General features: G+C 45.5%; 1 protein-coding gene across 11 annotated transcripts in view; it reads right to left on the bottom strand.

The window, feature by feature from the left end:
• The window catches only part of NEDD4L (NEDD4 like E3 ubiquitin protein ligase), a 338,970-nt gene that overhangs the window by 74,309 nt on the left and 238,510 nt on the right, over positions 1 to 26,151 (bottom strand). For all 11 annotated transcript variants that reach the window (XM_019937118.3, XM_019937121.3, XM_019937126.3 and 8 more), the window contains 4 exons: positions 12,801 to 12,851; positions 4,648 to 4,709; positions 4,374 to 4,476; positions 2,547 to 2,713 (listed from right to left, as the gene is read on the bottom strand). In XM_019937118.3, the coding sequence (XP_019792677.1) occupies positions 2,547 to 2,713; positions 4,374 to 4,476; positions 4,648 to 4,709; positions 12,801 to 12,851 (383 nt within the window). The remainder of the gene's footprint in view (positions 1 to 2,546; positions 2,714 to 4,373; positions 4,477 to 4,647; positions 4,710 to 12,800; positions 12,852 to 26,151) is intronic.

The raw sequence follows: 26,151 nt of genomic DNA, 5'->3' as shown, positions 1-26,151 counted from the left end.
GGGATGTCAATGAGGACTTTTCAGGGGCTGAAGTCTGGAGCGCAAGTCTGTAGCAAACCGGTTAAGAAATGAGAGTCTCCACTACAGTCTTAATTCTCTGCGCAGCGTGTGATCATCACTTCTCATCTGACTTCCTCAGATACAGCCTTTTAATAAAGACCCTTCTTCTTTTTTTTTTTTTGCGGTACGCGGGCCTCTCACTGTTGTGGCCTCTCCCGCTGCGGAGCACCGGCTCTGGACGCGCAGGCTCAGCGGCCATGGCTCACGGGCCCAACCGCTCCGCGGCATGTGGGATCTTCCCGGACTGGGTCACGAACCCATGTCCCCTGCATCGGCAGGCGGACTCTCAACCACTGTGCCACCAGGGAAGCCCATAAAGACCCTTCTTAACATCCATTCCCCCCCAACCCAAACTTGCAGTATTCTGTGAAAACTGAGTTACGCAAAAAATCATTTTTGAATTAAAACAACACATTAAAATAACCTGGAGGGCTTGAGGGCTTCTGGTCAAGCCAAATAAACTTAAGGAAAAACACCCCCAAATTCTCAAACAGTTCAGACGGGATGAGGAGGTTATTGTGAAAACCGAATCTTTTTCCTCATCTAACTTTTCTCTTGCTTTCTAGAAGTCATGCTTGGTGGAAAGGAGGTACCTGGCAGGTCCCACCCGGAGCTCTGCAGACGTCCTTCCTGGCTCAGCTGCCTCACTGATGTGGACCATCATGCCACTGATTTCTCCCTAAACTACAGGTGAACATGAACTCGGAAGAACCACAGTTTCCCTACTGCTGAGCCAGCATTTATACAAGTGAGAGCTTGTATAAATTCCCTCATTAGAGTTCCACAACTCTGTGCAGCAGAGAAAGAAGCAATTGTCTCCAGTTCCCTCCTAAATACAGACTTTGGTTGCATAATTATTAATGAAAGTGAACCTTTTTCTATATATGTACTGGCCATCAGTCTTTGAGAGCTGCCAGTAGGCACTTTTCTACAGAGGTCATGACACTGTGGTCCCCAGAGAGTGCTGTTTTCAGGTATTCCTTTCCTATGACCTTTAGCAAAGGTAGATAAAGGTACCTGGCTTAGGGTACTGCTGCCAAGATTCTTCTGATCACTACACATAACCAAGCCCAAGGCGGTTACTTTGTTTTTTTTAAACTACAAATAACTAGAGTAGTCAAATGGCTTACAACAGTTTTAACAGCTATGGTCATTAATCAAAGGGAAATAGTAAAAACTAACTAACTAAATAAATTAATTAATTAAAGGAATCAACTAAACCATTTCCATTTATATTTCTATGGGAAAAAATTACAACAAAAAAGAGTTCAACGTCATCTGGATGTTGGGATATTTATGCTGTCCTGGGAACAAGGAACTGATGCACACACCGTGTGGTCCAAAGCTGACCAAGGACGGCTGATATTCACGAGAACCCACGTAGGGGCTTAGGAAGGATTGGCTATTCACTGCTGCAGATTCTGCTTTTTCTCTAAACCAAACAAAATCTAGACTATACTTCTTGGCCACCTTTCCTACCTATGCAGGTCATCTTTGCAATTTCTTAAGATAAAGGGGTTACTGACAACACCATCCATCCCATTGCTAATATCTGCTAAAAACCATCATTAGCAAATTTCCTTCAGAGTCGGGGTTAAAGAGAAAATTATCTCACCTCATATACTTGCTTTTATTCATATTGAAAATTATACAAGTTAGTGGTAATTACCTGCTTGTCTTGACTACTAGGGAGGTCATGATTTCTAGGACAATTTTTTCCTCTTCTGTTTTTAATATTTTGTTTTTGCCTTTTATTGTATATTAATAGTTTGAGGTCTTGCTGTATACTATCATTCAAAAACTAAGCTGCTTCAAATCCTTTTTTTTTATAGTAGTTGAGGTTTAACCAGTGTTTATTTGCCATCATTAGACCAAAAATTGTCGAGTGAACGAAACAGTAATCAATTCACTGTATCCCTGAGGCTGGCAAGGGATTAGAACAAACTGTAATTGCCAATTGTGAATTAGCAACCCTCCCATGTGCTTGTAAGTATATCAAGGGGGTGATCTATACATTCTCCAAAAAGGAAAAGAAAAATTTTGAGAGAGTTTCCAAATCAAATAATTATGGAATAAAAATCCAGAAAAGTTAAAGAGCCAGTATGTTTGCTATTTTCCATGACGGGTTAGCCAGGAGAGGAAGCTGAAGAAGGGGAAAGTGATGTCATCACCAAACATAAGATAAACCAAGGAAAAATAACCCCTGCTCTACATCTCACGGATCTACATGAAGAAGTCCTACACAACGGATTAGCGCACGTTTACAACAGGAGAAGCTGATACGAAGGCAAGAGCTTCTTTACAACCTACAAACTCAGGCTCCCACGCTCTGTAACTCCACGAAGAGGAATCCTGTTGCGCTGCTTTCACAACCACGTGCTTTCACCGGTACAAGATGTACTTCCCAACCTCATCCCAAAGCGCTGCCACGTGTGCACCTGACTGCAGAGCATGGGGACGTGTTCCTGACCATCGACGGTACTCACATTAGGCTGGGTCGGTGCCACTGGGTGGTCCGGTTGTTGTGGTTGACATAGTAAGTGCGACCCAAGTTGTCCACCTTTTCTTCCCACCCGGGGGGCAGGGGAGGGGGGGGAAGTTCCTCCTGGTGCTGAGATGCCGAGTCATTCGAGTCAACAACTTCCCAGCCGGGCTGTGGAGCACAATCAGAGGGGAGATGGTGAGGCTGCTTTGATGGCTACAGTGCGTTGTGCCCTTCGTCCTCGCTCCTGTGCTCTCCGGCTCTGACGGTGGCTTCCTGCGCCACATTTAAAGAAATTCCCAAGATAGGGCAAAAAAAAAAAAAAAATCAATTCTAGGAGCGTCTCAAAAATATTCTGAGCCATGGCCAATGAACTGCGCTGCCCTCTAAGAAGATGACACTGCAGAGTGCCACTCGGATGGGGATCCGCACAGGCTGTCACGTTACCTAAGTCACGTTACACTCTTTTCGTATTTCGTGTTTGTTATTTTGACCTGACGGCCTCCGGGGCCGTACAAAGCCTTGCCGATGATACGGGTCACGCTACAGCTGTCATCTTTTCAACACCTCTGTAAGGTAAGAGGGAGCTGGGAAGATGAGCCCTGCAGCATGTGTGTTCTCGCAGAATCCGTGGCCTGCCCGGGCATTGGGAGGCCCGGGGCGCTCTCGCTCCCCAGGGAGGACAGCATGGAGGCGGCTCCAGGAGGAGGGGAAGCTCCTGGGCTGCAGGAAGGACGAGCCGCCAGACAGCCAGGAGCAGCCTGGAAGCTGCTGCTTCCTACTCAGCCATTCCCCACCTGCTGCCGCCGCATCAACAGGCTTCCTGATACCAGACTCAGAGGTGCTTTTTTTTGCAACACATATTTTCGGCATTAAGTATTCCTTCCTGACATTCCCTAGTAAAGTCACTGGAAAATTAAGTAATTCACTGATTATTACAGTTGGAAGGTTGGAAGAGTGTGAAAAAAAAATTCCTTGGATTTGAGATAAAAATCTGTGGATGTGCTTATGAAATCTTAACATTCAAGACTGCCTACCACCCACTTCAGTCCTTCTCACAGAGAAAGATGAAAGCTTGCACATGAAACACTGCCTGGTAATATGACCTCTGGGTCTGAGGGAGGTTCCGTTAACTTGCCCATAATGCATTATTCACACATCATGTATATGCAACAGCTGCAAACAGATGTGCAAACAAGCCACAGAGAGGTCTTGTAAACGGACATTTTCTGAACAATACAAGAATCTGTCTAACAAAACAGCACCATCTGAAGCCTGAGCTGAGAAGGTACCCATGGTAGAGGTACGTGACTGGAGAGTTAAAGGTGGCCTTGCCGGGAGGGAACAAAAGAAAATTCCTCTGGACAGCTAATTCCAAAACGGCATTTCTACCTCGTGCACGCTCTCACCTGTGGGCCAGATGAGTAAGAAACCTGCATGAGTCCCTAAATTATTTTCGCCACTTGAAGCAATTCCAAGCGCTAAAAGGAATTTACAAAGAGCTGCAAGTCCAAAGAAGTAAGAGAATTAGATATGTGGGGAGAATTTCACATGGCGGTGGGCTGTTAATAAAACAGGGGTATCGTAGTTTAGAAAGAGACCCCTCTTCAATTATTAGTGTTACAACATGAAATGAAAAGTTTATCCTTTTTGCTAAAAACCAAACACGTCGGTAGATCTGTCAAAGACGTAGATTCACGGACACATTGAAGTTTCTTCACATTTAAGCTTGATCAACTTTTATTTCCTTAAATTATAAAGTCTTAAAGTGAAACATCAATATGCTCTTAGGCAAGGAAAACAGACCAAGGCCCGCAGCCCTGTAGCTTACCTCCATCTCATCCCTCTGCTCGCTGTTTTCTTCATCTTGACCTCCGTTTTTGGGCATATAGGCCATTTTCAATCGCAAAAATCCCTTAACTCGAGATTTATGACTGCACGATGGAAGAAAATCGGTTATAAAGGATGTGACTTGGTTACATCTTTATGATGGCTCATATTTATGATGCTTTAAAAAAAAAATGCAATAGGAAAAGAAGTTGGAATTCTCCTCAGAGAAAACCAAGAGCCAAAGCATAAGAAACGGCAGCGGCCCGAAGCCTCACCTTCTTGGTCGGAGGAGAAAATCCTTAAATGTGTAGGGTCGCTCCATCGTTGGATCTTCTGTCTAAAGGAAGACAAAGTAAGTGTCAGTACTCCTGACAGTGTCGTATTTCAGATACACCCAAGTGGATTACAGAGAATGCATCTGCAGGTTTTAGAACGTGAGCCTGGCGAAAACAGAGTTGGTTCCTCACCCAGTACTTGACAATTAATTACACATTTCATAGGTTACAAAGCTTTACTCAAGATCCACTAGATGTCACTATCAACACCCATTTTTAGGAGCCAACCTCAGCCTGAGACAAATGACAGAACTGTAGTCGTCATTGCCAAGTGTAATTTCTAGCTGCTGGGTGCAGGGCTCAACCTCACGCTGCTGATTAACTCTGGAGAACCAGGGGTCACTGGTGCCTGCCTGCTTGTCCCTGTGACTCAAGAAACCTAAAAATGCAGTTAATAGGAAAACATGCGAGATCAATCTGTGAATGCAATTTTACTTTACTTTTAACATTAAAATATCATGTCATCTGAAAGACGGTTTCCTCCACAGAGACTGTCCTAGGTGGCGTCATCCATCAGCCTTTTGCTGGTGCTTATTTCAAGAAGCTATGAATGTAGCGGTGGTATTTATTCATTTTTGAAAGAAATCAGTGTTTTATTGTGCAAAATCAGATGGTCAAAGCAAGCAGGCAACTGGAAAAATAAATGTTACTATTTCATTAATTTAAAAATACTATGTGCAGTAAAACTTCAAATACCTAGACTCTTTAATTAAACACAATTAAAAACATTTACTTCTGTAGCAAGAGAGACAAACCACAAAACGATTTATTATGTATCAGAAGGGTATGTGTGTATATATATGCGTTTATATTTGTAACATTATCTGTTTATGTCACTCTCTGCTTTAAACTCGCGATGGCTTCCTACTCTGCTTATATAATATGCTGAAAATTCTTTCCTATGGACCTATAAGGTTAAACATGATGTGGTTCTTTTTTTCTTTTTGCGGTACGTGGGCCTCTCACTGTTGTGGCCTCTCCCGTTGCGGAGCAAAGGCTCCGGACGCGCAGGCTCAGCGGCCACGGCTCACGGGCCCAGCCGCTCCGCGGCATGTGGGATCTTCCCGGACCGGGGCACGAACCCGTGTCCCCTGCATCGGCAGGCGGACTCTCAACCACTGCGCCACCCCGGAAGCCCTGATGTGGTTCTTAATTACCTATAACCTCACTGTGAACCAGTCTCTCCACTGACCCCATACTCCACCCGTCCTGACCTCCTCTGTCCCACGTGCACATCACATCTAATCCTGCTCTAGCAGGTCCTTCAACTGAACAGCTCTGGCTCCAGATGGCCACAGCGGTCTCCACTTTGTCATCCAGGTCTGGGATCCCAAGTCACATCTTCAGACACCACATCCTAAATCGCCACCATAGCCTCCCTTTATTATCCTCTGTCACAACATCCTGATTTACACCCCCTCTTCACCATCTGAAATTATCTTGCTCATTTATTTATTAACTAGTTTATTAACATCCATCACCTGTAGAATATAACCTCATGAGCTCAGAGACTTGGATTTGCTTGCCACTGTATTCTTAGTGCCAAGAGCACTGCCTGACACAAAGTACCCGTACAAATAGCTGATTAACCCACCTGATCTACAGTAAAGTACCGAGGCCACAGAAATTCACCATCACTCAAGAAAGTCAGTTATATTCTCTAGACTTTTTTCTAAATTCAGACAAAAAAAAAAAAAAAAATCAGAGAACTTACCGGGACTCTAAAAATGGAACTGTCCATACACTACGTAGTTTAAATGACAGACACCACACACATCAGGAGGCAGACGTCCTGGGTCTGTGTCTTGGCTTTGTTACCTAAGAGCCATGTGGCCAAGGACAAATTCCTTAGCTCTCTGTGCCTCAGTGCCCTCCTCTACAGAGTAGGGCAGTAACAGGATCTTACAGAGTTGTGACGATTAAACCAATCATCTGAGCTGGTATCAATACGCAGCAAGTTCTCACAAGGGCTCCTGGCAACTTAACAAATGTTGGCCATTGTCATCATCAGCCAATTCTCCATTTTCATGTCACTTGTGAGCACTGCCAACTCAACAGCAAAAAGGCAGGGCGTTAAAAAATGAAAGTTCACCTCCATGGACATTCTCCAGTGTGAACAAGACTGTTACCTTGCAGATAACAACGGGATTCTTCCTGGCACTACTCAGGCTCCTGCTGGATCCTATTCCCTGGAGAAAAGCCCAGGGGAGACTCCCAGGACAGCACTGAGATGGTAGAAAGCCATCTCAAACAGGTTGATGCTAACAGTATTATCGGCCAAAACAGATGCTGCAACCCCCTGTCCCTTTTGAATGTCCTGTGGGCATTCAAAAGAAAATCTTCTGGTTACACAGCAATTTCATCTTAAAAAGATCTGTTGCTTTCAACAGAACTGCAGTTACTTTGACATAATATATGTAATGAGGTAAATAACTTTGTGGGCAAGTGGAAGGGAATGGCCTTATCAGGACCTTAGACTCAAAACAGGGATGCAACAGCTAAAAGCAGCCAGGCCTTAGACTGAGCCCCCCTGCCTCCTCGGCCCTTGACTGCAACACAGATCAAGGCTGAAGACCCAAGGTCTGGTCGGTCTTCTGATCACTGGGCAAGTCAACTCCCTCTGTGGGCCCAGGTGTCCTCACCTGTAGAATACAGGGAGTGGATAAATGGTCTTTAAAGTCCCTCTAAGGTCTATGCTACTGAATTCTGTACACGTGAGAGGGAACCATTACCCTGGCACCAGGTGGAATCATAAAAGGGGTGTTCATCATCTGAGTTACCTTCAAGCACAATTAAGGTGCCAAATAATATCACCACCACCCCAAAAATGTCTCACTGTAGGAAAACTGAAATTTTTTCAGTTGCCTTGAGTGGCACTTGACTAAAATAGGAGAAATTAATGTTTTTAAAATAGCTCTCTCAACCCCAGCGTGTTTCCCATAGATACAGAGATTTTGCATCTGGTAGGGGTAATGTGCAAAGGGCAGGGGAGACGCAACTGACGGACGAGGCAAGGAAAGTTTCCGAGGCATAAAAGGCAAACACCCACCAGAAATGTCATTCTGTTGTTAATACGAGTCTTGGAGTTATTTTTGTCTCTAAGTAATTATTAAAGACAAGTCATAAAATCCTGTATGAACTTCTGGGCAATGACACAGGATTTAACAGACAGATGTAAAAATGATAGTGTTCTTTAAAAAAAATCAGTAAGAATAGGACAGTTACAGGGACTTCCCTGGTGGTCCAGTGGTTAGGACTCCACGCTTCCACTGCAGGGGCACAGGTCTGATCCCTGGTCGGGGAACTAAGATCCCGCGTGCCGCGCGGCACGGCCAAAAACAGAGTAGATCCTGAAATAGGAAAAGAAAATGCTACAAGAACAGGACAGTTACAGCTAAGTTCACTTCTGGTGCCACACCGTAAAAGAATAAAATAGAGGAGCTCAGTTTGAGTTGCACTACAGACGTCAGGCTGGTGGGACTACCTTGCTTAAAATACAGTCCCCACCTCCTCTCTCCTCCACGTGCCTCCAGCTCGTCACACTGCCCAAGTCTCCCAGGTAACAACGTACGTCATCACAGTCGCCGTGCCTCTGCTTACAGCCAAGGTGCTGTTTCACAGAGCTGGATGGAAACTTGGTATCATCTATGTGTATGCCCTCATTTTATAGGTGAGAAAAACAGAGGCCCAAAAAGGACTGCTAACTTATTAAGGTTACCAAGGCAACCTGCCCATCTCCAAGCTCGGAGTCGACTATTCCTGAGAGATCTTTTAAAGCTTGACATTTGGAGACTTCCGTGAATATGAATCTATGTTTTCTTAATGCTCAGATCTGCATAAAAGGTCAGATGACTAACCTTATTTACTCTCCCTCTTCCCTCCTCGTCTTTTACTCACTCCCATCCACACTCAATAATAAATAAAATGGAAAAAAATATTAAAGACGGGTGGCATATCTGGAATAGAAGCAAAGGATATAGATCCCTACCATTCTAAATGCCTTGGGTCTAATTTCCTATCCTTTTTCTTCCACAAATAAAACTGGTCTGAGAGCCAAGAATGAAAGTGAATGACAAGTCAAAATTATTTTCTTTCATCTGGAAGCATCAGATAAAGCAGCGAGGAATCCATGATCGAAGGGGGAAAAAGAAGTTTCTTTTCTTTCCATTATCACTCTTTACTCTTTCCTGTTTAAGGGACAAAAACCTAGCCAACACTGGCCTCCTCAGTAATCGAGGTGGTGAGGCTCCAACACGCAGAGCACACCCCAGCTTCACACAACCCTCCCGGCCCCGTCCCTCTGTGCCAAGTGGCCTCCTTCACTCGTCTGCCTGGCAGAACTCCAACCCGGACGGTCCCAATGCTCACAAGGGCACACAATTGTCCAGAGACCCAACAGTGGGCAGTGGGCCGAGAAGGACCCGTGGTGCCCCAGTCTGAGGTGTTCAAGTGCCCTGACCCTCTGGCTCTTCCTGGTAGGCTTCTCGGGATCAGGGACTTTATAGCTGCAAGGAAGGACAGCTTAGGAGAGCCATTCCTAAGATTTTAAGAGCATGGTTTGATCCTGCAAATGCCACTTTCCACCAGCAGCTGCACCCACAGGCCTCTAGGACTGCAGCAAGGGAAGAAGGTTCTTTAGCGAACATCAGTTACTAGGTCTAAACTATGTTTTTCAAAAAGCACACCCAAAACCCACAAAGTAGGGCATTTAAATGATTAAAGATAACTTCCTAACAATGGTGAGAGGTTACATTAACTTCAGTTTTGTGGTCTTGAATCTTCTCCATCAAGTTCCTGATTTAGAAAAGAGCTTCATTCAAAGGCTGCAACTTCTTAGACCAGAATCAAGGCAGAGATGACTCTTTTCTAAAGGAAGAAAGGTTCACGCTATCTTGGGGCAACAAGATAAAGCTTAAAATGCCTTGTAGTAAATAAGTGTGTATATATGTCAAGATGGAAGTGTATGCAATTAGGTATTTTGCTAATATAGATTTTAAAGATAGTAACAAAAGATTACTTCTCTTCTTTATCTTAATTTCTATGATTCCAAATCTCTGGGCCTTTTCTCTACCTAAATTAAATATTCTTGGCATATTAAATAGGTAGAACTACAGAGAAACAGCCTCAGGTAGGGGAAAAAAGCTGAATGAAAAATCACCACGTAAAACTTGGTGTGGGAATCCCTCCACCCCCAGTTCCCTCCAACAGCCAGAATTATTATCTTAGGAAAAGGGCCTCCAGAATCATGTATTTTTCACCTAAGCCAGAGAACTCTGGTCTCATCTCACCTGAGCCATCTAATAGGGTGCCATTTGCCACGTGTGGCTTTTTAAATATAAATTTTAATTAATTAGAATGAAATAAGATAAATTCCGTTCTTCAGTCACATTAGCTACATTTCAAATGCTCGACTACCACATGTGGCTACCGTGATGGTGGCCCTGCTAAGCCACATGAGTGAGGAACCTGCTTCACCGATTCTTCATCAGAGAGTAGAATTATGCCTATCAGTAAACATCTGTTAAAGGAATAAATTCTCTATCAGCAAATGGGGCTGTAAAGAATTAATTAATAACCAAATACCCAGTCCGATTTGTTAAGCCTTGAGAAGGCTTGGAAGGGTGGGCAACAGCAACTTCACCACCACATACATGACTGCTTTCCACTACCTTCTCTCATTATTAGTAAGACCTAAGTTCTTTAATCTAAAATTCGATGACATCAAACAATACTGAATCCACAGGCCACATAGCCATGTATATATAAACTGCCTTGACAGTGGTCATATGGCTATCAAGAAAAGAACATCCATGATTTATCCACAAAATATATTCAAATGCTAACATCCATTTTACATGCCCACACTTGTGTTATCATACAAAATTAACTGTGCTATCTTCCCATGAGTGTCCTACACATATGATCAAATACACATATGAGAGCACCTCAAATCTTGGGACCAAAGCCATATATCCACTCAGAATATGCCGGTTGGGTTCTCCTACCACTAAGAGGATAAAGAATGCACCTTCACCTCTCCTTCTGCTCCCTTTGTGGTCCATCTTGGAGACTGCAGTGGGCTCCACAAAGCCAGTCAGTTTTAAGGAGGAGATATAGCACTCCAGTGTAAGCTCATCTGGGGACAGACTGAAAACTGGGAGGCTCTACTTCTCAACCGGCTCAGCTCCTGTGAAAGTCCTCAGTCCTCTCTGGTCTCTCCCTCTTCCACTCTTTTTTATTTTATTTTATTTTTTTTGCGGTACATGGGCCTCTCACTGTTGTGGCCTCTCCTGTTGCGGAGCACAGGCTCCGGATGCGCAGGCTCAGCAGCCGTGGCTCAAGGGCTCAGCCGCTCCGCGGCATGTGGGATCCTCCCGGACCGGGGCACGAACCCGCGTCCCCTGCATCGGCAGGCGGACTCTCAGCCACTGCGCCACCAGGGAAGCCCTCCCTCTTCCACTCTTTAACCGGCTGGCTTCTATTCCAGCCTGGAGCCTTAGCACCGCTTCCTTCTTTGAAAGCTCCCTCTTGCCTCCACCGAAATCCAAAGGTAAAATGTTCCCTCTACTGATGTGGTCTCTGAAGAGGAACACTCTTCTATTCTCTGGGAGTTCCACTCAACCTTTCAAAACCAATCTGCACTCAATCACTCAAGGGATTGTTGGAGCAAGTTGTTTAAAAATTTCACCTACACCTCTTAGAGTTAATACATAATTTGCCTTGACTGTGATGTGGTTTTCATGTTGGGGAAAAGGGAGGTTGGGGACACCCATGAAAGAACTGGCCAACCAGCCAAACTGCTGAGAAATGTGAGGCGGTTACAGCTTCAACCCGAACAGCATGAAGAGAAGACCCACTGATGTAGAAATACGTGAACAGTCTTCCTGCACAAAGGCTGAGACGTCCATACGCTATCAATGGGACTTTAAAAGAACAGTCAGGGCTCTGATGGCTTATGCCATCAAGCATAAGCCCACCTCCCACAAGCACTTTGGAGCTTCAGGTTTTCATATAGAAACAAGCAAAAATATTCTAATGATATTACTTTTGCTTCCGATCTTTTGGAAGGGAAGGCGCTTGAAACCTTTCTTCCTTAACAGCTCCCCTGAGTAAGCAAGAACACAGTGCTTGCCATCATGTTTCTTCCCAACAGAGCTTCACAGCTTCCTGGGTGAGACGCAGTCTTTCTTGGTCTTTAACAGCCATAGCTAGAGTTTCAACACAGCAGGAGGCTCACACTAGGTGGTTTGAGTCCTTTTAGTGTATAGACTACTTATACTATTTGCTCACATGACGCGTTTAAAAAGATAATAAAATGCCCTTGGAAGGCAGAAATGTTTGACTTATCCTCTCTCAGGTGCCACTTTAGGCACTTTGTGCTGCCCCGGGGAAGGAGGGCCGGGAGGTGGAACACGAGACCATCTACCTCTCACCAAGGAGGTCTTGGACCCCCATCCTATCGATACTGGAACGTGCGAGAGTCACCTTTAAGCTCAGTTAATGTCAACAGCCCCAACTGTTTTGCTGCTCGTCTGAGTGGAGAGGAATAGTAGCAACGCCACACATGCTAACCCAGTACAACTTCTGAAGCCAGAGTGGGCGTTTCCGGCTGACAAGTTCACTCAGTACCAATAGCATCTTTTCTTTTGTCTCTGTGCCAACTGAGAAAGGCCATGGAAACACTAGCTTGTATAGATGTAGCCCAAGAGAAACAGCAGGTACCATTCCAGACAAAGGGAACAGACGTTTGATTAGACCCAAGAGGTGAACTTGAAAGCAGGGACATTCCAGTGACAAGGAGGAGGGGTCTGACAGAAGCAGGTAGCTGACAAAGGAAGACAAACTAAGGAGCAGACGAGAAAGCAGCCAGTGACGCTGCCAGGCATGCGTGGATGGCTCAGATGCACTTGATTTTTACAGTTAAGCTATCTCCTATCCCCTTGAAAGGACCGCCTTCTAGAAAGGGCCAGGGCCAGGGTACACACGCTTCTCCACTGTGTTGAGGAAATGCCGCCCTGAAAACACAACCAAACTGCAGACGGTTAGAAACTGCTGCTCAGAGCACGCGCTGTAAAGCAGGTGACCGTTCTTACCGGGAGATGACTAAGGGGTATGTCCACCTGTCCCAGGAAGTCGTCTCGTGTCTGTTGAGAAGAGAGAAAAGAATTAATGTTTCCGTCTATTTGCTGAGTGTCAGCATTCTTAGAAGTGTTTCTTTACAAATAGAGAAAGGTCCAGGGCCTGACATGGGAGAGCAGGGGGGATGGGTTGAAGGCAGAGACCCAGGTGAGGCACAGACAGCCGTCGCCTCGGAGACCAGTGAGCCCAAGGCCTCACACACCTGACCTTGAGCTGCCTGAGACTCTGCAGGGCATCTACCACCCAACCCATTGGAGACAAATCCTCTCTTGGACCTGGAGAGCATGCGATCAGTCAGGGAAGGGACACCTGGGACCCCAGAAGGTTTGGGGGCACAGGTGGCCCAGTTTAAAGAGAAGATGGTAAAGAAATGCTGGGACCATTTTCACGAATATTTATTAAGTGCTATAAACAAAAGAGCTCCTTGAGAGCTGAGAGTCTTGGGAAAGAGTCTAGTTATTAATATATCTTATACATTACTTATTAAAAAATGGCACTGAACTTTCAGTCTAGTAAGTACACTGCTTCAGAATCCAAGATCACGCATGAGCTACTGGTTACATTTTTGGACACACTGTGCTTCTTCCCCTCTCCATCTCCCACACAGATCTCGATGAAATGCACGTGGAGAAGCTCACAGGTGCCCTTTCAGACTCTGGGAAGCACCGGAAGTCATAACTCAGGGTCAGGGGTCCCTGGTCTGGACCACGGGGTGCCCAGTGGGTCACGCTGACACAATGTCCTTCTGTAGGAGGGCTTGTGTCAGAGCCTCTGATGCTTAGATGACCTGCGATGTGAACCAGAAGGAACACGACGACTTCTGTTACCCGTAAAAACACGCAGTTGCTTCTACCACATTCCAAATGCCTATTATAGCTGGAAAGTTCTTCAGACATATCAGACTTGTCCTACTGCTAGCCTGGGGAAAAGCCCAAGAGACAATCCTGACCTCCTCACTTCGGATCCTGGGCTCTTGTTTTCACTCCTTACTGGTTTCCTATGAAATTTTCTAATTTATATAACACGCTTTTGAAGCACACTTGGAAACATTCTCTTCTTGCATTTGAAAAGCAGCAGCAGATAAACGTGAACAAGATTTACTGAAATGATTTGCTCCACGCTTAGAATCTCCTTTTATGTGATTAACTAGAAAACGATCTGTGTCCTCTAAACAACACATGAAGGATAATGAAAAATCAGTTACTACTGGCTGAGCGTGCGCAAAGCAGGAGAGCCCCCATCCTTCCGACAAGACTCCGCTTTCTTGTATTTTCTCAGCTACGTCTGCCTCAGCCCACCATGGATACCTCACCGAGCATATGGCCGTCAGGTGCCGATGCTGTATATCTTAACAAGCAGTGGTCAGCACAAGGCCCAGAAAGTGGACATCTTCACTGTCCGAAGAATTAGGGAGCAGTCCCATTCTGAATTTGTCTGATTTAACTGTAAAGCCAATGTAAATGTCAGTTAATTCCACGATCAAAAACACAGAAATGGGGACTTCCCTGGTAGCGCAGTGGTTAGGAATCCACCTCCCAATGCAGGGGACACAGGCTCGAGCCCTGGTCCAGGAAGATCCCACATGCCGTGGAGCAACTAAGCCCGTGCACCACAACCCCTGAGCCTGAGCTCTAGAGCTCACATGCTGCAACTACTGAAGCCCGCGTGCCTAGAGCCCGTGCTCCGCAACGAAAGAAGCCACCGCAATGAGAAGCCCGCGCACCACAACGAAGAGGAGCCCCCGCTCACCGCAGCTAGGGAAAGCCCGCGTGCAGCAACGAAGACTCAACACAGCCAAAAAAAAAAAAACCACACACACACAGAAATGTCTGATTCCTGACCATAAACTGTGTGTCTACCTAATGAGAGTAGTGAGGTCCTACCACTTGTCCCCTCTCCCCTCCTGCTACTGGTACTGATACTGTGAAGGAACAGGACACGGGGATGCAACCATCAGAAGAAGACAGTCTTACCTGAAGCTCCGTTTCATAATCTGCTCTCTTTGAATAGCTATCTATCGATGGTTAACCTAAGTGCATTTTAACAAAAATTCACAAAACATCCACGTGCCCGTGTTGTTTTGCTTGGGAGATGTTAGAGTTCTAAACCCATCCGATGAGTTCACCATCTGAACCAAGAAGAGACAGGCACCTGCCGCTCAGGGCAAATCAAGTGCTGTGGCAAGGCCTCATCTAATCCTCATGGCAGCTGTAGCAGGTGGGCACCATTATTATACCCATTTTACAGAGGGGGAGCCTAGAGACCAGAGAGGTTCCTAGCTGGGTAGACTGGTTCCAGAGTCTGGGCTCTTAACTAATACACTGTCCCCCATCTCACTAATGGGCAGGAAAGCGTGGCTGTGTACCAGCTTTGGGCTTCTCATCGGGATGCTGGCTCTCAACAGTGTGGATGAGAAGGGACTCTGATGACAGCACAGTTTATGAGACTTCGGGGAAGGGGGTTCTGCAGAAACGCTCATCTGGGATGTTATCCTTAACGCAACCTCCTGTTCCGAAGTTTATGGGATCCCAGTGGTACTCACTGCAAAGCTAGGCGGCTTCACTTGTACCTTAACAAGTTTTCTCATTACACTGAAAAAACAATTCCTAAAACAGACGAAGACAGAGCAACCTCACCCTTAAAGTAAACAGAAGGCTCTTATTTTCTGGTTTACATCAAGGGCGACTGTAATAAAATCATTTTAAAAATAAAATAGGGATCAAGTGTATAGAGCAGCACATGGTCAAGAGGTATTGGCTTAAAGAAGTGATTCACCCGTCAGTGGAACATGCTGGTGAGATCTAGGTTTCAAAACAACCCACTGTTGCCAAAAGTACAGACATTTCAGGCGATGTAAAGTATTTAGGTTAGTGACACTACACCAACATTAAATGTGTCTTCAATACCACAGGACATCTAGGAGGGACCAGAGGGCCTACTAGTGGCCTTTGCACCAAAATGAGAAGCTGGAGTATTTCAAGGACACCTGGCTGTGCTGATATGGCAGGATCCCTACCTGCGGGCCCTGGAGAGCCAAGGTTTGAGGCCCTCAGAGCCCCGTTAGGTTATCACTGCCACAGGATGACACCTTGTACCAATTTTATAAAAATACATTAATCAAGTCACTTAAATAATTTCCATTACAAAATTATTTCCATCAGGCATCATGTTAACCCTAAGAGCTTACAAAACACCAAATTAGTTTCAACTCACACAGTACATACTGGCATTTCTTGTGCTTATTTTTAAGTGGTAACTGTTGTCAATTTCAACCTCAATTACCTGTCACACTATCCTAGAGGCTGAATATGTGCAGGTTAGTAACACAATTATACATGTTCCCTTCTGACAAGCCATCAAATATTTTCCCAACATAATGACAATGCAAAATGGAGCCCTTGAAATGTGTCACATAAGGTGAAACAAAAATCTATATTCCATTACTGGAAAAGTGAAATAAATATACCAAACAGTCTCTCTCTTAGAGTTTGTGTTCCAAATGACGATTAACTACATTCAAGACCATTCCTCCGAAGGAAAGGGGCAAGTGTGTGCCCTTGAGAGGCCATGGAGAGGTACGTGAGAGGTATGTGTGAATATCACTGGACCCCAAAGCCTGGGGACGATCACAATAGCTCCAGTGAAACCCTAACACAGCCCTCGGGCATTTCTCATTGTGCGCACCGGGCCAGAGATGCCAGCACTGAAGTGGACACCAGGCTTAGCTGTCCTCACAAAATAAACGAGAGGCGATTTCTCAAAGAACACATCCATTCAAGAAACACCACAGACTTTTGATCTTTAGGTTAGAATTGCACTCGAAGGATATGATCTGAATCTTACTACGTACTGATGACCACAGAGGTCACTGTGCAAGAGCTAGGCTAGGACTCTGTGCATTCACATCGAAGCTGCAGGGGAGGAGGGGGACTATGTGGGGAGGACATCACCAGAAGTAAGGGGTGCTGGCACGTAAAGCTGGGGTCGTGAAGGCTCTTTAGGAAAGGTGTATCAGAAAGGACGGGCGATTCTTGGAAGGTAAGATGACCCGTATGTAATACAGGAGCTATACATTAAAGCAGCGCTTTTTAAACTGTGCGTTGCAATCCCACTAGCAGTTCACAAGAAGCATTAAGACAAACTAGATACAATGGAATAAAAAACATTAGAGCCTCACATGAAATGTAAGTAAATACTGTTTCGAGGAATTTCTTTCAATTACATACACAGGTGAGTGCGTGTACTAAGTTGTGATGTCAAATTAATTTCTCTTTGCGTGTCACCATCATGAGTTTAAAAGCCACTTAACTCCAGCAAATGATAGCCATCCAGTGCTACCCATGGCCTAGAAAGCATCAAGGAGCAACTTCCAAGAAAATTATATTGAGAATTTCTCAAGACAAATGGAAGAGAAGTACCAGAGGCATTAGAACGTAAGCCACAGAAAAAGAATTTAAGAGTAAAGACATGGAATGATTACATCTTCATGAATTACAAATCAAGGTTAATCTCCCAACTCTAAACAGAGAGAAGAATAACCTTTGTTTTGCTGCTAAACCAGTAAATGCTTCTTCCTTGCGAGGCTCGCAGCCCACACTCGGGCACCGGGCACCAGCACCGACCAGACAGGGGAAACGGGTTCTATTTTTAGAGTGACTTTGGAAGCATGCACTCTGAATTATCTAAATAATGAATGGCTTGAGAAACTTTTGCAAAAGCTTTTGGACAAAATGTTATAAATATAGTGACTCTTCAACAGTCTACTGTCTGGAGAGTCACCTGGGTGTCGAGATGCACTCAGTTTTAGGTGCTGTCTCATTCCTCAAGAGAGCACGAAGGCAGCTTTACCACCACACACGAAAGGACCGAGGAATATTCTTTTTTCTCCGTCCATACACTCCAGCCTGTCCTCCGACAGCGGAGCTGCTGCGGTTCAGGAGGAGAGCATGAGTTTGGCCTCCACCCACACCACCCATCGCATAATCTAACGTCTTACCACCTGGTGCCTCTGGCTTTTCAAGGTGAGTTGTTTCAAAACGCAACGTCAAAGTTACCTTAATGAAACAGCCAAGTGGAATTCCACTAAAAATAAAGAAAAAGGTCCAGTGATGACATCCTCTGAACGCACACGCTCTTACCAAAATCCACTTGGTAAGCGCCAGAACACAAAACCCAAACGAAATTCAGATACTTTTTTTGCAAAACACAAAGAGCTTGCACTCCGCCAGCCTCTCTGCCATTTCGTTTAGAGGTTAGGGCTGAAACCTCCCATTCACTAAAACGGAATAAGGTGTGTCCTGGAGACACCGGCTGTTATTTCTAACAACAAATAAGACCTCCCTGTCAACAAGATGTCAGAGCAAACTCCAAGGACTGTTACAGGCTCTGTAAATCACGCTGGGTAGGCGGGCGGAATGAAACCATGCTGGCTGGATGTGTGATCATGAAGGCCTCTATTTTAAGGGACACTTTGCTTGAAATACAGAAGACAAAACAGAAGGGGTAGACAGAGCAGAGAACCGTCCTGCTGGCAAAGGCTACGGTAGCTTGGCAGTAGCCGCCAGGCTTTAACCAGGAGCATAACTAGACCGGTTCAAACTGGGCTTTCAGGTTCCAGGGGAGTCCCCACTGCTCCAGGTGTCCTGCTACCACATCAGGGATGAGGTGCGCTTGACGCCCCCTCCTCCCTCCAGGTGGGTGGAGGAAGCTCCTGGGCACAGTCCAGTCCTCTCCCCCCTCCAAATGTAAGCATCTTCCAGGCCAGGGGTCAACTGAGGGCCACAGGAATTACAGCCTTCTGCCAAACTTGATACTCTGAACTTAAGATCCAATAAACTCCGGGAATACAAACACTGGGAAAGAGATTTGGGAACCAGACGCACAAAATGGGAGCCGCACTGCTGAGGTCACTGGCTCCTTCAGGCAGGGGGTCACCCATAGGCAGACGATGCTACACTGTGCCCGGCCTGAAAGGCACAGAGACTAGGTGCCCTCACCTCCTAGGGGCAGAAGCTAACTGGCCCTGTACTAGATAGAGAAAAGTAACATGAGCCACATCTAGAACTTGAAAATTTCTAAGTCCCATAAAAAAAATAAACAGGCGAAATTAATTCTAATAATATATTTTAGTTGACCCAATATATCCAAAATATTCATTTCAACATGTAATCAATATGCAGATTATTACTAACAGTGTCTTACATTCTTATTTTTGTGCTAAGTCTTTGAAATCTGGTGTGTGCTTCTCGCCTACAGCACACCTCGCTTTGGACCACCTGCATTTCAAGTGCTCGATAGCCACAGGTGGTGGGTATCTCTGTACAGACACTGACCATGACTGCCGCATCTCAGAGGCATGAATAGAACGCTGCAGGGATACAGCGGGGGAAGTGACTAATTCTGTCCAGGGTCAAGGGCAGGCATGACTTTACGGAGGATGAAGTCTTCATGCAGGGCCATTTCTTCTCTGGAGAAGTTTTACGATCAATTTTTCTGCAAGCAATTTTAATGATAGATTAAATGTATAAAGAACAAAAGAAAGTAAAGATACCTCTAGATTCTGTTGTTTATCTGTGAACTCAGCTACCAATAAATAGACTTTAATAATCTGAATGAAATGATCCACGCCAGACACGTTTAGTAACCAAAGCAGGATAAAAGGATGATCGAAGGATGGGGAAAAGGGCACCTAGGGACACCATGGGTTCAAAGTCATTTTTATAGTTTGATTTCATTAACAGGTTTACTGCTAAAAGCTCTTCCTCACACTTCCAGGCATTTGAGACTAGCAGCCCAGCTCCTTGTCTCGCTGGACAGTAGTTTGGGTGTGCGGAATATCGTCCTCAAGCAAAAACAGATCACATGTAACATAAAGGCAGTATGGTATCATTCTTGGAATTTTAACGAGTGACGACTCCGAGCTACAAGAGGTACTAGAGGTACTGGAGCTACAGGAGGACGCTGACTGACTTTTCAGAGGAGCTCTGGCATCCCAGGTAGGTCCTGATAAGGCTTTTTCTGCAGTGGCTGCGTTCTGGCTGAAACCACGTCCCTGGCCAGTGGCCTCTATCAAAGTTTGCTGCGGGGAGAGCTCCATCCGGCCATACCCTGGTAAGAACCTCAAGACCGCAAAGAATAATAAGCCTGCGAGCAGCTCACCAATCGTGTCTCAGAAACCTGTTATTAGCAGGTTAAGAAACTTGCCCAGGGTCACCGAGTTAGTAAACAGCCTCCAGAAATGAACGCAGGCAGGCTGGCTCCAGGGTCCATGCTGTCACCACCACAGAGTGACGTCACACTCCACGGACTTAAAAACGAACATTAACAGGCTCCCCCTACCCCCAGAAGACTCTAGTCTGATGTGCTGCTGCCCCCAACTCCACATCCCCTCAGGTGACACTTGCCAGATACAGTTCTTGCAATCTGTCAACTCCCATGGAACATAATCTCAGCACTTGCAATCTGTCAACTCCCATGGAACATAATCTCAGCACTGTCTGTCCTGTGCATATTCTTACATGTGTCCTTCTTTCCTTACCTGTATATTAATACAAAAATGAAACAAGTGAAGTATACGTTTGAAAGAGAAATGAAATGGAGCTAAAGACTTCCTATTCTTTGATTAATCCCCTCCCCCTGCCCCATTATCTTTTAAAGCTGAGCTCTTCAAACTGCAGCAGGCAGACCTCGGAGGATAAACAAAGACTTTCCAGGGAACTTGGGCATGTGAAGTTTTAAAGAAATCAGTTTCTAGACCCCTCCATAGGTCCTCTTCCCTAAACTCGATGTGCCTGAGAACAGAGTCTGTCTTCTGCTCCCTCACCTTTCCTAAATCACAACCCCCTTCTCCCACTTTCCAGAGAAAGGCGTACTTCTCACCCTTCCTAATCTCACCACTGTGCAGTTTTCTGGGTACAGTTTGAAAAGGCACAGCTCCCGAGCTGAGGGGACATGAGACAGACTCTTACTTCCCCTGGACGACTAGGCTCATGGAATGACAATGTCTTGCATATTTACCATCCATCCAACTAATTTTGTTGTTTATTTGATTTAAAAAATGAAGTCAGATTTTTAAATGACAGGAAATAGCCTGATATGGCTGACGTGTTTTTAGCAATAAGGACTGATTTGGTTTAATTCAATTTCATGGCAGGTATTTTCCATAAAATGGGCTGTATCTGCGATCACATGATAAAAAAGAACCAAAATATTGGATATGTTATGAAATATATTTAAAGCACACACAAAATACTCAATACATTAAAAATTACATCTTTTGCAATTATTGGACTAATAACTTATCAAGTTACGATAAATTATAGATGTCATCTTAAAAAAAATGTGTGAGAAACAGTTCTTCAAAATTCTTTTTAAGGTTTACTGAGCAGAGACGTTTGGAGACCAGAGTTTAAAGCACAAAATCGATCATCAAGTCAGGTCATTAACTGGGTTGTTATTAAAAAGTTTCCCTCAAAACTCATTAAGTATTTAAAGCTTCCTCCTCCAGGGGACAGGGCTGCAGCCATGAAAAGGAAAGGCTTCTCCTTTCCATATACTACGCTGGTGAGAAAAACAGCCTGGAGAGGAAACCTTCAAAGCTTTGTGAAAAATTAAGCAAATGATTCCATGCACCTTCAGATTACACCATTTAAAATAAGGAATTTGAAGGACGAAGAAGAATGTCAGTTTCAGATTCCAGCAGGTGCACATTTAAGAGCAGCAGAGTGTGGGTCCTCTTCCACTCCGGCACCTACAAAGGACACCCTGGGAAACAATGGCCCAACACCTCCTCCTTCTCAGCTCTTTAGGACAGATTAACATCCACAGGTACCTGAGTGCAGTTCTTCTGAACAGAAGCACCAGGACTCAAGTGTGGAGGTAACCAGGGGCTCCTGGCCTGGCTGGACGTTACGATCTCCTGGGAAGCTCTCAAAGCGCTGCTATACCCAGGCCTCACCTGAGACAATTAAATTTCTGGTAGAGGGGCCCAGACCCAGGTGTGTTTTAGAAGCTCTCCAGCTCATGCTTATCTGAGGCCCGGGTTGACACCCAGTGAGTAAACCTCTCGGTTTTCCTTCTTCACGAAAGAGCAACTGTGACTACCTGTTAAACTGGTAGAATTATACTGATTAGCAAACTCATATTAAATCGCAGCCTCTGAAGGTATAAAAGAGTTCGTGTTCCCTGCATCCCAACCCCAGAGCTCCCCTCCTTTGTGCCTCTACTGTCCTCCCAGAGGAGAACTAGCTGGACCCATTTACACGCGTTGGTAAAAATAACTGCCCGGGCCCGGAATGTGGATGAGATGGGGGAGGGGGACGATTTCTGGCCACCCCTGTTTGGAACCCTAGCCCTCTGGCCTGATAGGGCTGAGATATTAATAGGAATGAGACTCACAGGTGCACAGACAAAGCACAGAGATTTCACTGGTCATGGCCAAGGGCTATCTGCTTGCCATTCTAATACCAGGGCTAAAAAGACAAATCCCATTTCAAAATAGAATCAGAGAATGTGGTCTTTAGGAGGGACCTCAAAAGTCATTCAGTGCAAAATATCTGAGACTCCTCTCTCTGTCCATCCTTCAAGTGGGTGCTCACCCCGCCTAGTTTTAAGCACCATCAGTGATGGGGAGCTCACTACCTACTGGGTCGGGAGAAAGGGTATAGGCTTTGGATGCATATACGCCTAGTTTAAAAGTCCCATGTCTATCTAGAAGCAGCTGAATAGCTAGAGGCAAGTTTCTTAATCACCACCAAAGGCTGATCATCTCATCTGTAAAACAGGGATAGAAACAACTTTATTTTGCACAGTCACTGGGTATTAAATGGGACAATTGGATTCAATGAGCATAATTCCTAACCCAGGGCTTTGTACCCTCAGCACCGCTGGCATTTGGGGCTAGATAATACTTTGTTGCAGGGGACTGTCTATGCTACGCATTATAGGGTTTTAGAAACATCCGGCTTTTATCCACAACATGCAAAAGCAATCCCTGCCCCTCAGTTATGATAACCAAAAATAGCTCCAAATACTGTCAGATGTCTTGTGGGGGGGGGGGGTCGTGGATGGGACGAAACTGCCCCCAGTTGAGAACCGCTGTCCTAATCCACTTCCCCCCCTGTACTCTGTAAGGCGTTCATGGCATCTTTGGGCAATTCTGTAAGAATGTTCTCGTGATCTGGTGTTTGTTTTTTCTTTAACTCCCACCCCCCCGGAAGCACCAGGGAAGAAGGAAGCGTAAGTTACGTTTCTGTACCTCGAAAGTGGCAAAGCTGAGACCTGAACAAGAGTCCCCCTGACTGCAGCACTTAACATTTGTTTCTACAATACCACGTTCTCTTAGGGGCTAGCTAATCTCCCACAGGGGGATGTGAGTGGCTTAATCGCTCATTTGAAGAAAGTTCCGTCCTTACCAGTTCTAGCTGGTTTCCCTCTCCCCCTCCCCCGCGAGCAAAGCTTCATGTCCTGGACTATTTCCTAATTAATGTGTAAAACAGAGAGTGGGACAGAGTTCACTAGATGGCTGCCAGGAAAATCCCTGAGAAGCTGAGACTGGTGGCTGAGCTCCTTCTCCGAGTGAGCTGTGTTTAAGATCAACAGCAAGAGCTATGCAGTTATCAGGAAGGAACTGAAGCTCTGGGCCAAAAACGTTTCCAGAACAAGGAACCGTGTTGTAAAGAGCTATAACTGAAAGCATACAGTTGGGCTGGCGTCCAAGCCAGGAAGGCCCAGGAACATGGGAGAGAGAATGTGCGTGTACTTTAGATAAAAATCACAGGGGAGAAAAATGCCCCCAATACTCCCTTCTCTGTCACACCAAAAGTCTTGAACAATCAAACCAACGAAGACGGAAGTTAGCACCACGGGCGCCAAACCTTAAGTCTTCAACTGATGTCTAAAAACACAAGGCAAACCTGGGAGAAGAAAGCTGTGACTTTTTCTGAGAATCACGGGGCACTAACACTCAAATGCCCACATGCGGTGCAAGAAGTGGTCGAATATCCACGTTATTTGTAAACCCCACTAGCGCTGGAACCAGGATGAGGCCAGCGAGGCCCCGAGAGCAGGGTTGCTCATGCTGATTTAAGTGCTTTCTTAAATGCTGAACCCCAGATGCCTCTCTTGCTCCCTCTTAGTCCTTGCCCTGAAACCCACCTTTGTCGCCAGGTATGCCCTGCACCAATGACTCAAAGGAAGGGGAGGTACCGCCTTTGAGAAGCACACGGCCTAGATGCACGGGTTCTAAATTATAGGCATGGACGTGAAGTGGGCCAGGGAAAAGAATCCCAGAGGCTGGCCCCTTGGGTGCTAGTCCTGGCTCAGGAACCAACTAGCTGCATGACCTTGGGCACTAAGCCTTCCCTGCACCAGGTTCCTCATCTGGAAAATGGGGCAATGACCACCTGTACTTCCTGTTTCATAAACCATCACACACCTCAAACGTCCGTGTGTGTGGAAGACTTGTGCAAGCTACTGTGGAATGTGATTAAGCTGCCCTATTAATGGATACTTTGAGAGCTGAGAAATGGGAGGAGTCGGGAGGATCCCTGCCGATAGCCAGCCAACTGTAAAGCACACGGCTATTTTTAGAAACTCGATGGTTCAATCAGTCTGGTCGTCAATCAGAAAACTTCTTGTATTGCCAAGAGCTCAGCACAGACAGTCTGAGAAACCCTGTTCCATCCTGAGGGCAACCCACATGAAAGAGCCTTAAAAACGAAATGAACTGTTGTAAAGTTAATTATCCCTTAAAGAATAAATACATGAAAATGGAACTTAATGTCAAGGACTGAAGGAAGACTAAATAAGCATAAAAAGGTTAGTCTAAGCTTCGAAACAACTTCTTTCTTTTTTTTAAAGATGATCTGCAGTGAGGCTATTCAACAACTTTTAAGAAGTTACACAAAAGAATCCATTTATGTATATGTTGGTTGTGCGGAACAGGAAAGCTATAATCCTAAAGAAAACTGTATCATAAATAGTGATCCCGAGGCTAGACTACAAAGGCTCAGGACATCTGTGAAGTGACCGGAGCGTGAAGCAGCACTCACCTGGGGGCTTCAACTACCCTCTGCCTCCACCCTGAGCTTCTCGGCTAACATCCCTCACTAGCTGGGGCGACACGGGGCCAGGACGAGCCCCTATCGACATCATCCCACTGTCACCCCTCCAACTGCACACTGCAGGGAATGACAGGGCGTGGGGACAATGACTCTGACAGCAGAGGTGAGTCACCTCCGGAGCTGGGTTTGGGGCCAGGGCAACGTTCTAGGTCCTCCTAAATGTTAATGAGCACTCTGCATTACCCTCCATCATATTTCCATGGCTTATTTTAATAGGAGTTAAAATTTCCCTACAAAAATCTTTAAGTAAAACTAAGGTCATTACTTTACCTTGGGATGTGCAGGTACCAGCTTGAAAAAGCATAGGCTGCATCAGTGACTGCAGGGACCCAGGCAGAACTGGGGAGCAGTGCTCTCTCTCTGACCTCGAGCGAGCTACTTAGCTACTGGAGTTGTGAAAACAATACGTGCAAACCTGGCACCAGACACTGAATAAAGGAGATGCCTGACAAGTAAATTAAACCGTTGTTATTCTACAGTATACTTCCTTTCCCAGAAAGAAAACCAGGAAGAGTCACAAATTGGAGACTGCCTTTATGAGCTGGTCTATGTGTTCATAGCCATAAACTGTACAGAGGTCTATACAAAAAAGGCACATAAAAATATAATTACATTCCCATGTAATTCTTAACCTTCTCATTGATCAGAGCATCCGACTGCATCAAAATTAAACTTCTAGTGACCACCTTCCTGGGCCAAACATTAATTACTGGAACACTGAAGTGGGTGTCAATCTACAGCAATGGCCCCGGGAATTTGAACACTCTCAGGTAAACAGATGTAAGGTAAACACTTAAATGAGCTTTAAACTGTCATTCTTTTTTATTTTTTTAATTAAGTAATTAATTTTTGGCTGCGTTGGGTCTTTGTTGCTGCACGCGGGCTTTCTCTAGTTGCGGCGAGCGGGGGCTAACTCTTTGTTGCGGTGCGTGGGCTTCTCATTGCGGTGGCTTCTCTTGTTGTGGAGCTCGGGCTCTAGGCGCACGGGCTTCAGCAGTTGTGGCACGTGGGCTCAGCAGTTGTGGCTCGCGGGTTCTAGAGAGCAGGCTCAGTAGTTGTGGCGCATGGGCTTAGTTGCTCCGCGGCATGTGGGACCTTCCCAAATCAGGGCTCGAACCCGTGTCCCCTGCATTGGCAGGTGGATTCTTAACCACTGCGCCACCAGGGGATTCCCCAAATTGTC

The sequence above is a fragment of the Tursiops truncatus genome, chromosome 13 (genome assembly GCF_011762595.2).
Source record: "Tursiops truncatus isolate mTurTru1 chromosome 13, mTurTru1.mat.Y, whole genome shotgun sequence".
In the NCBI taxonomy this organism is placed as follows: Eukaryota; Metazoa; Chordata; class Mammalia; order Artiodactyla; family Delphinidae; genus Tursiops; species Tursiops truncatus.
This window is presented reverse-complemented; position numbering and strand designations above follow the sequence as displayed.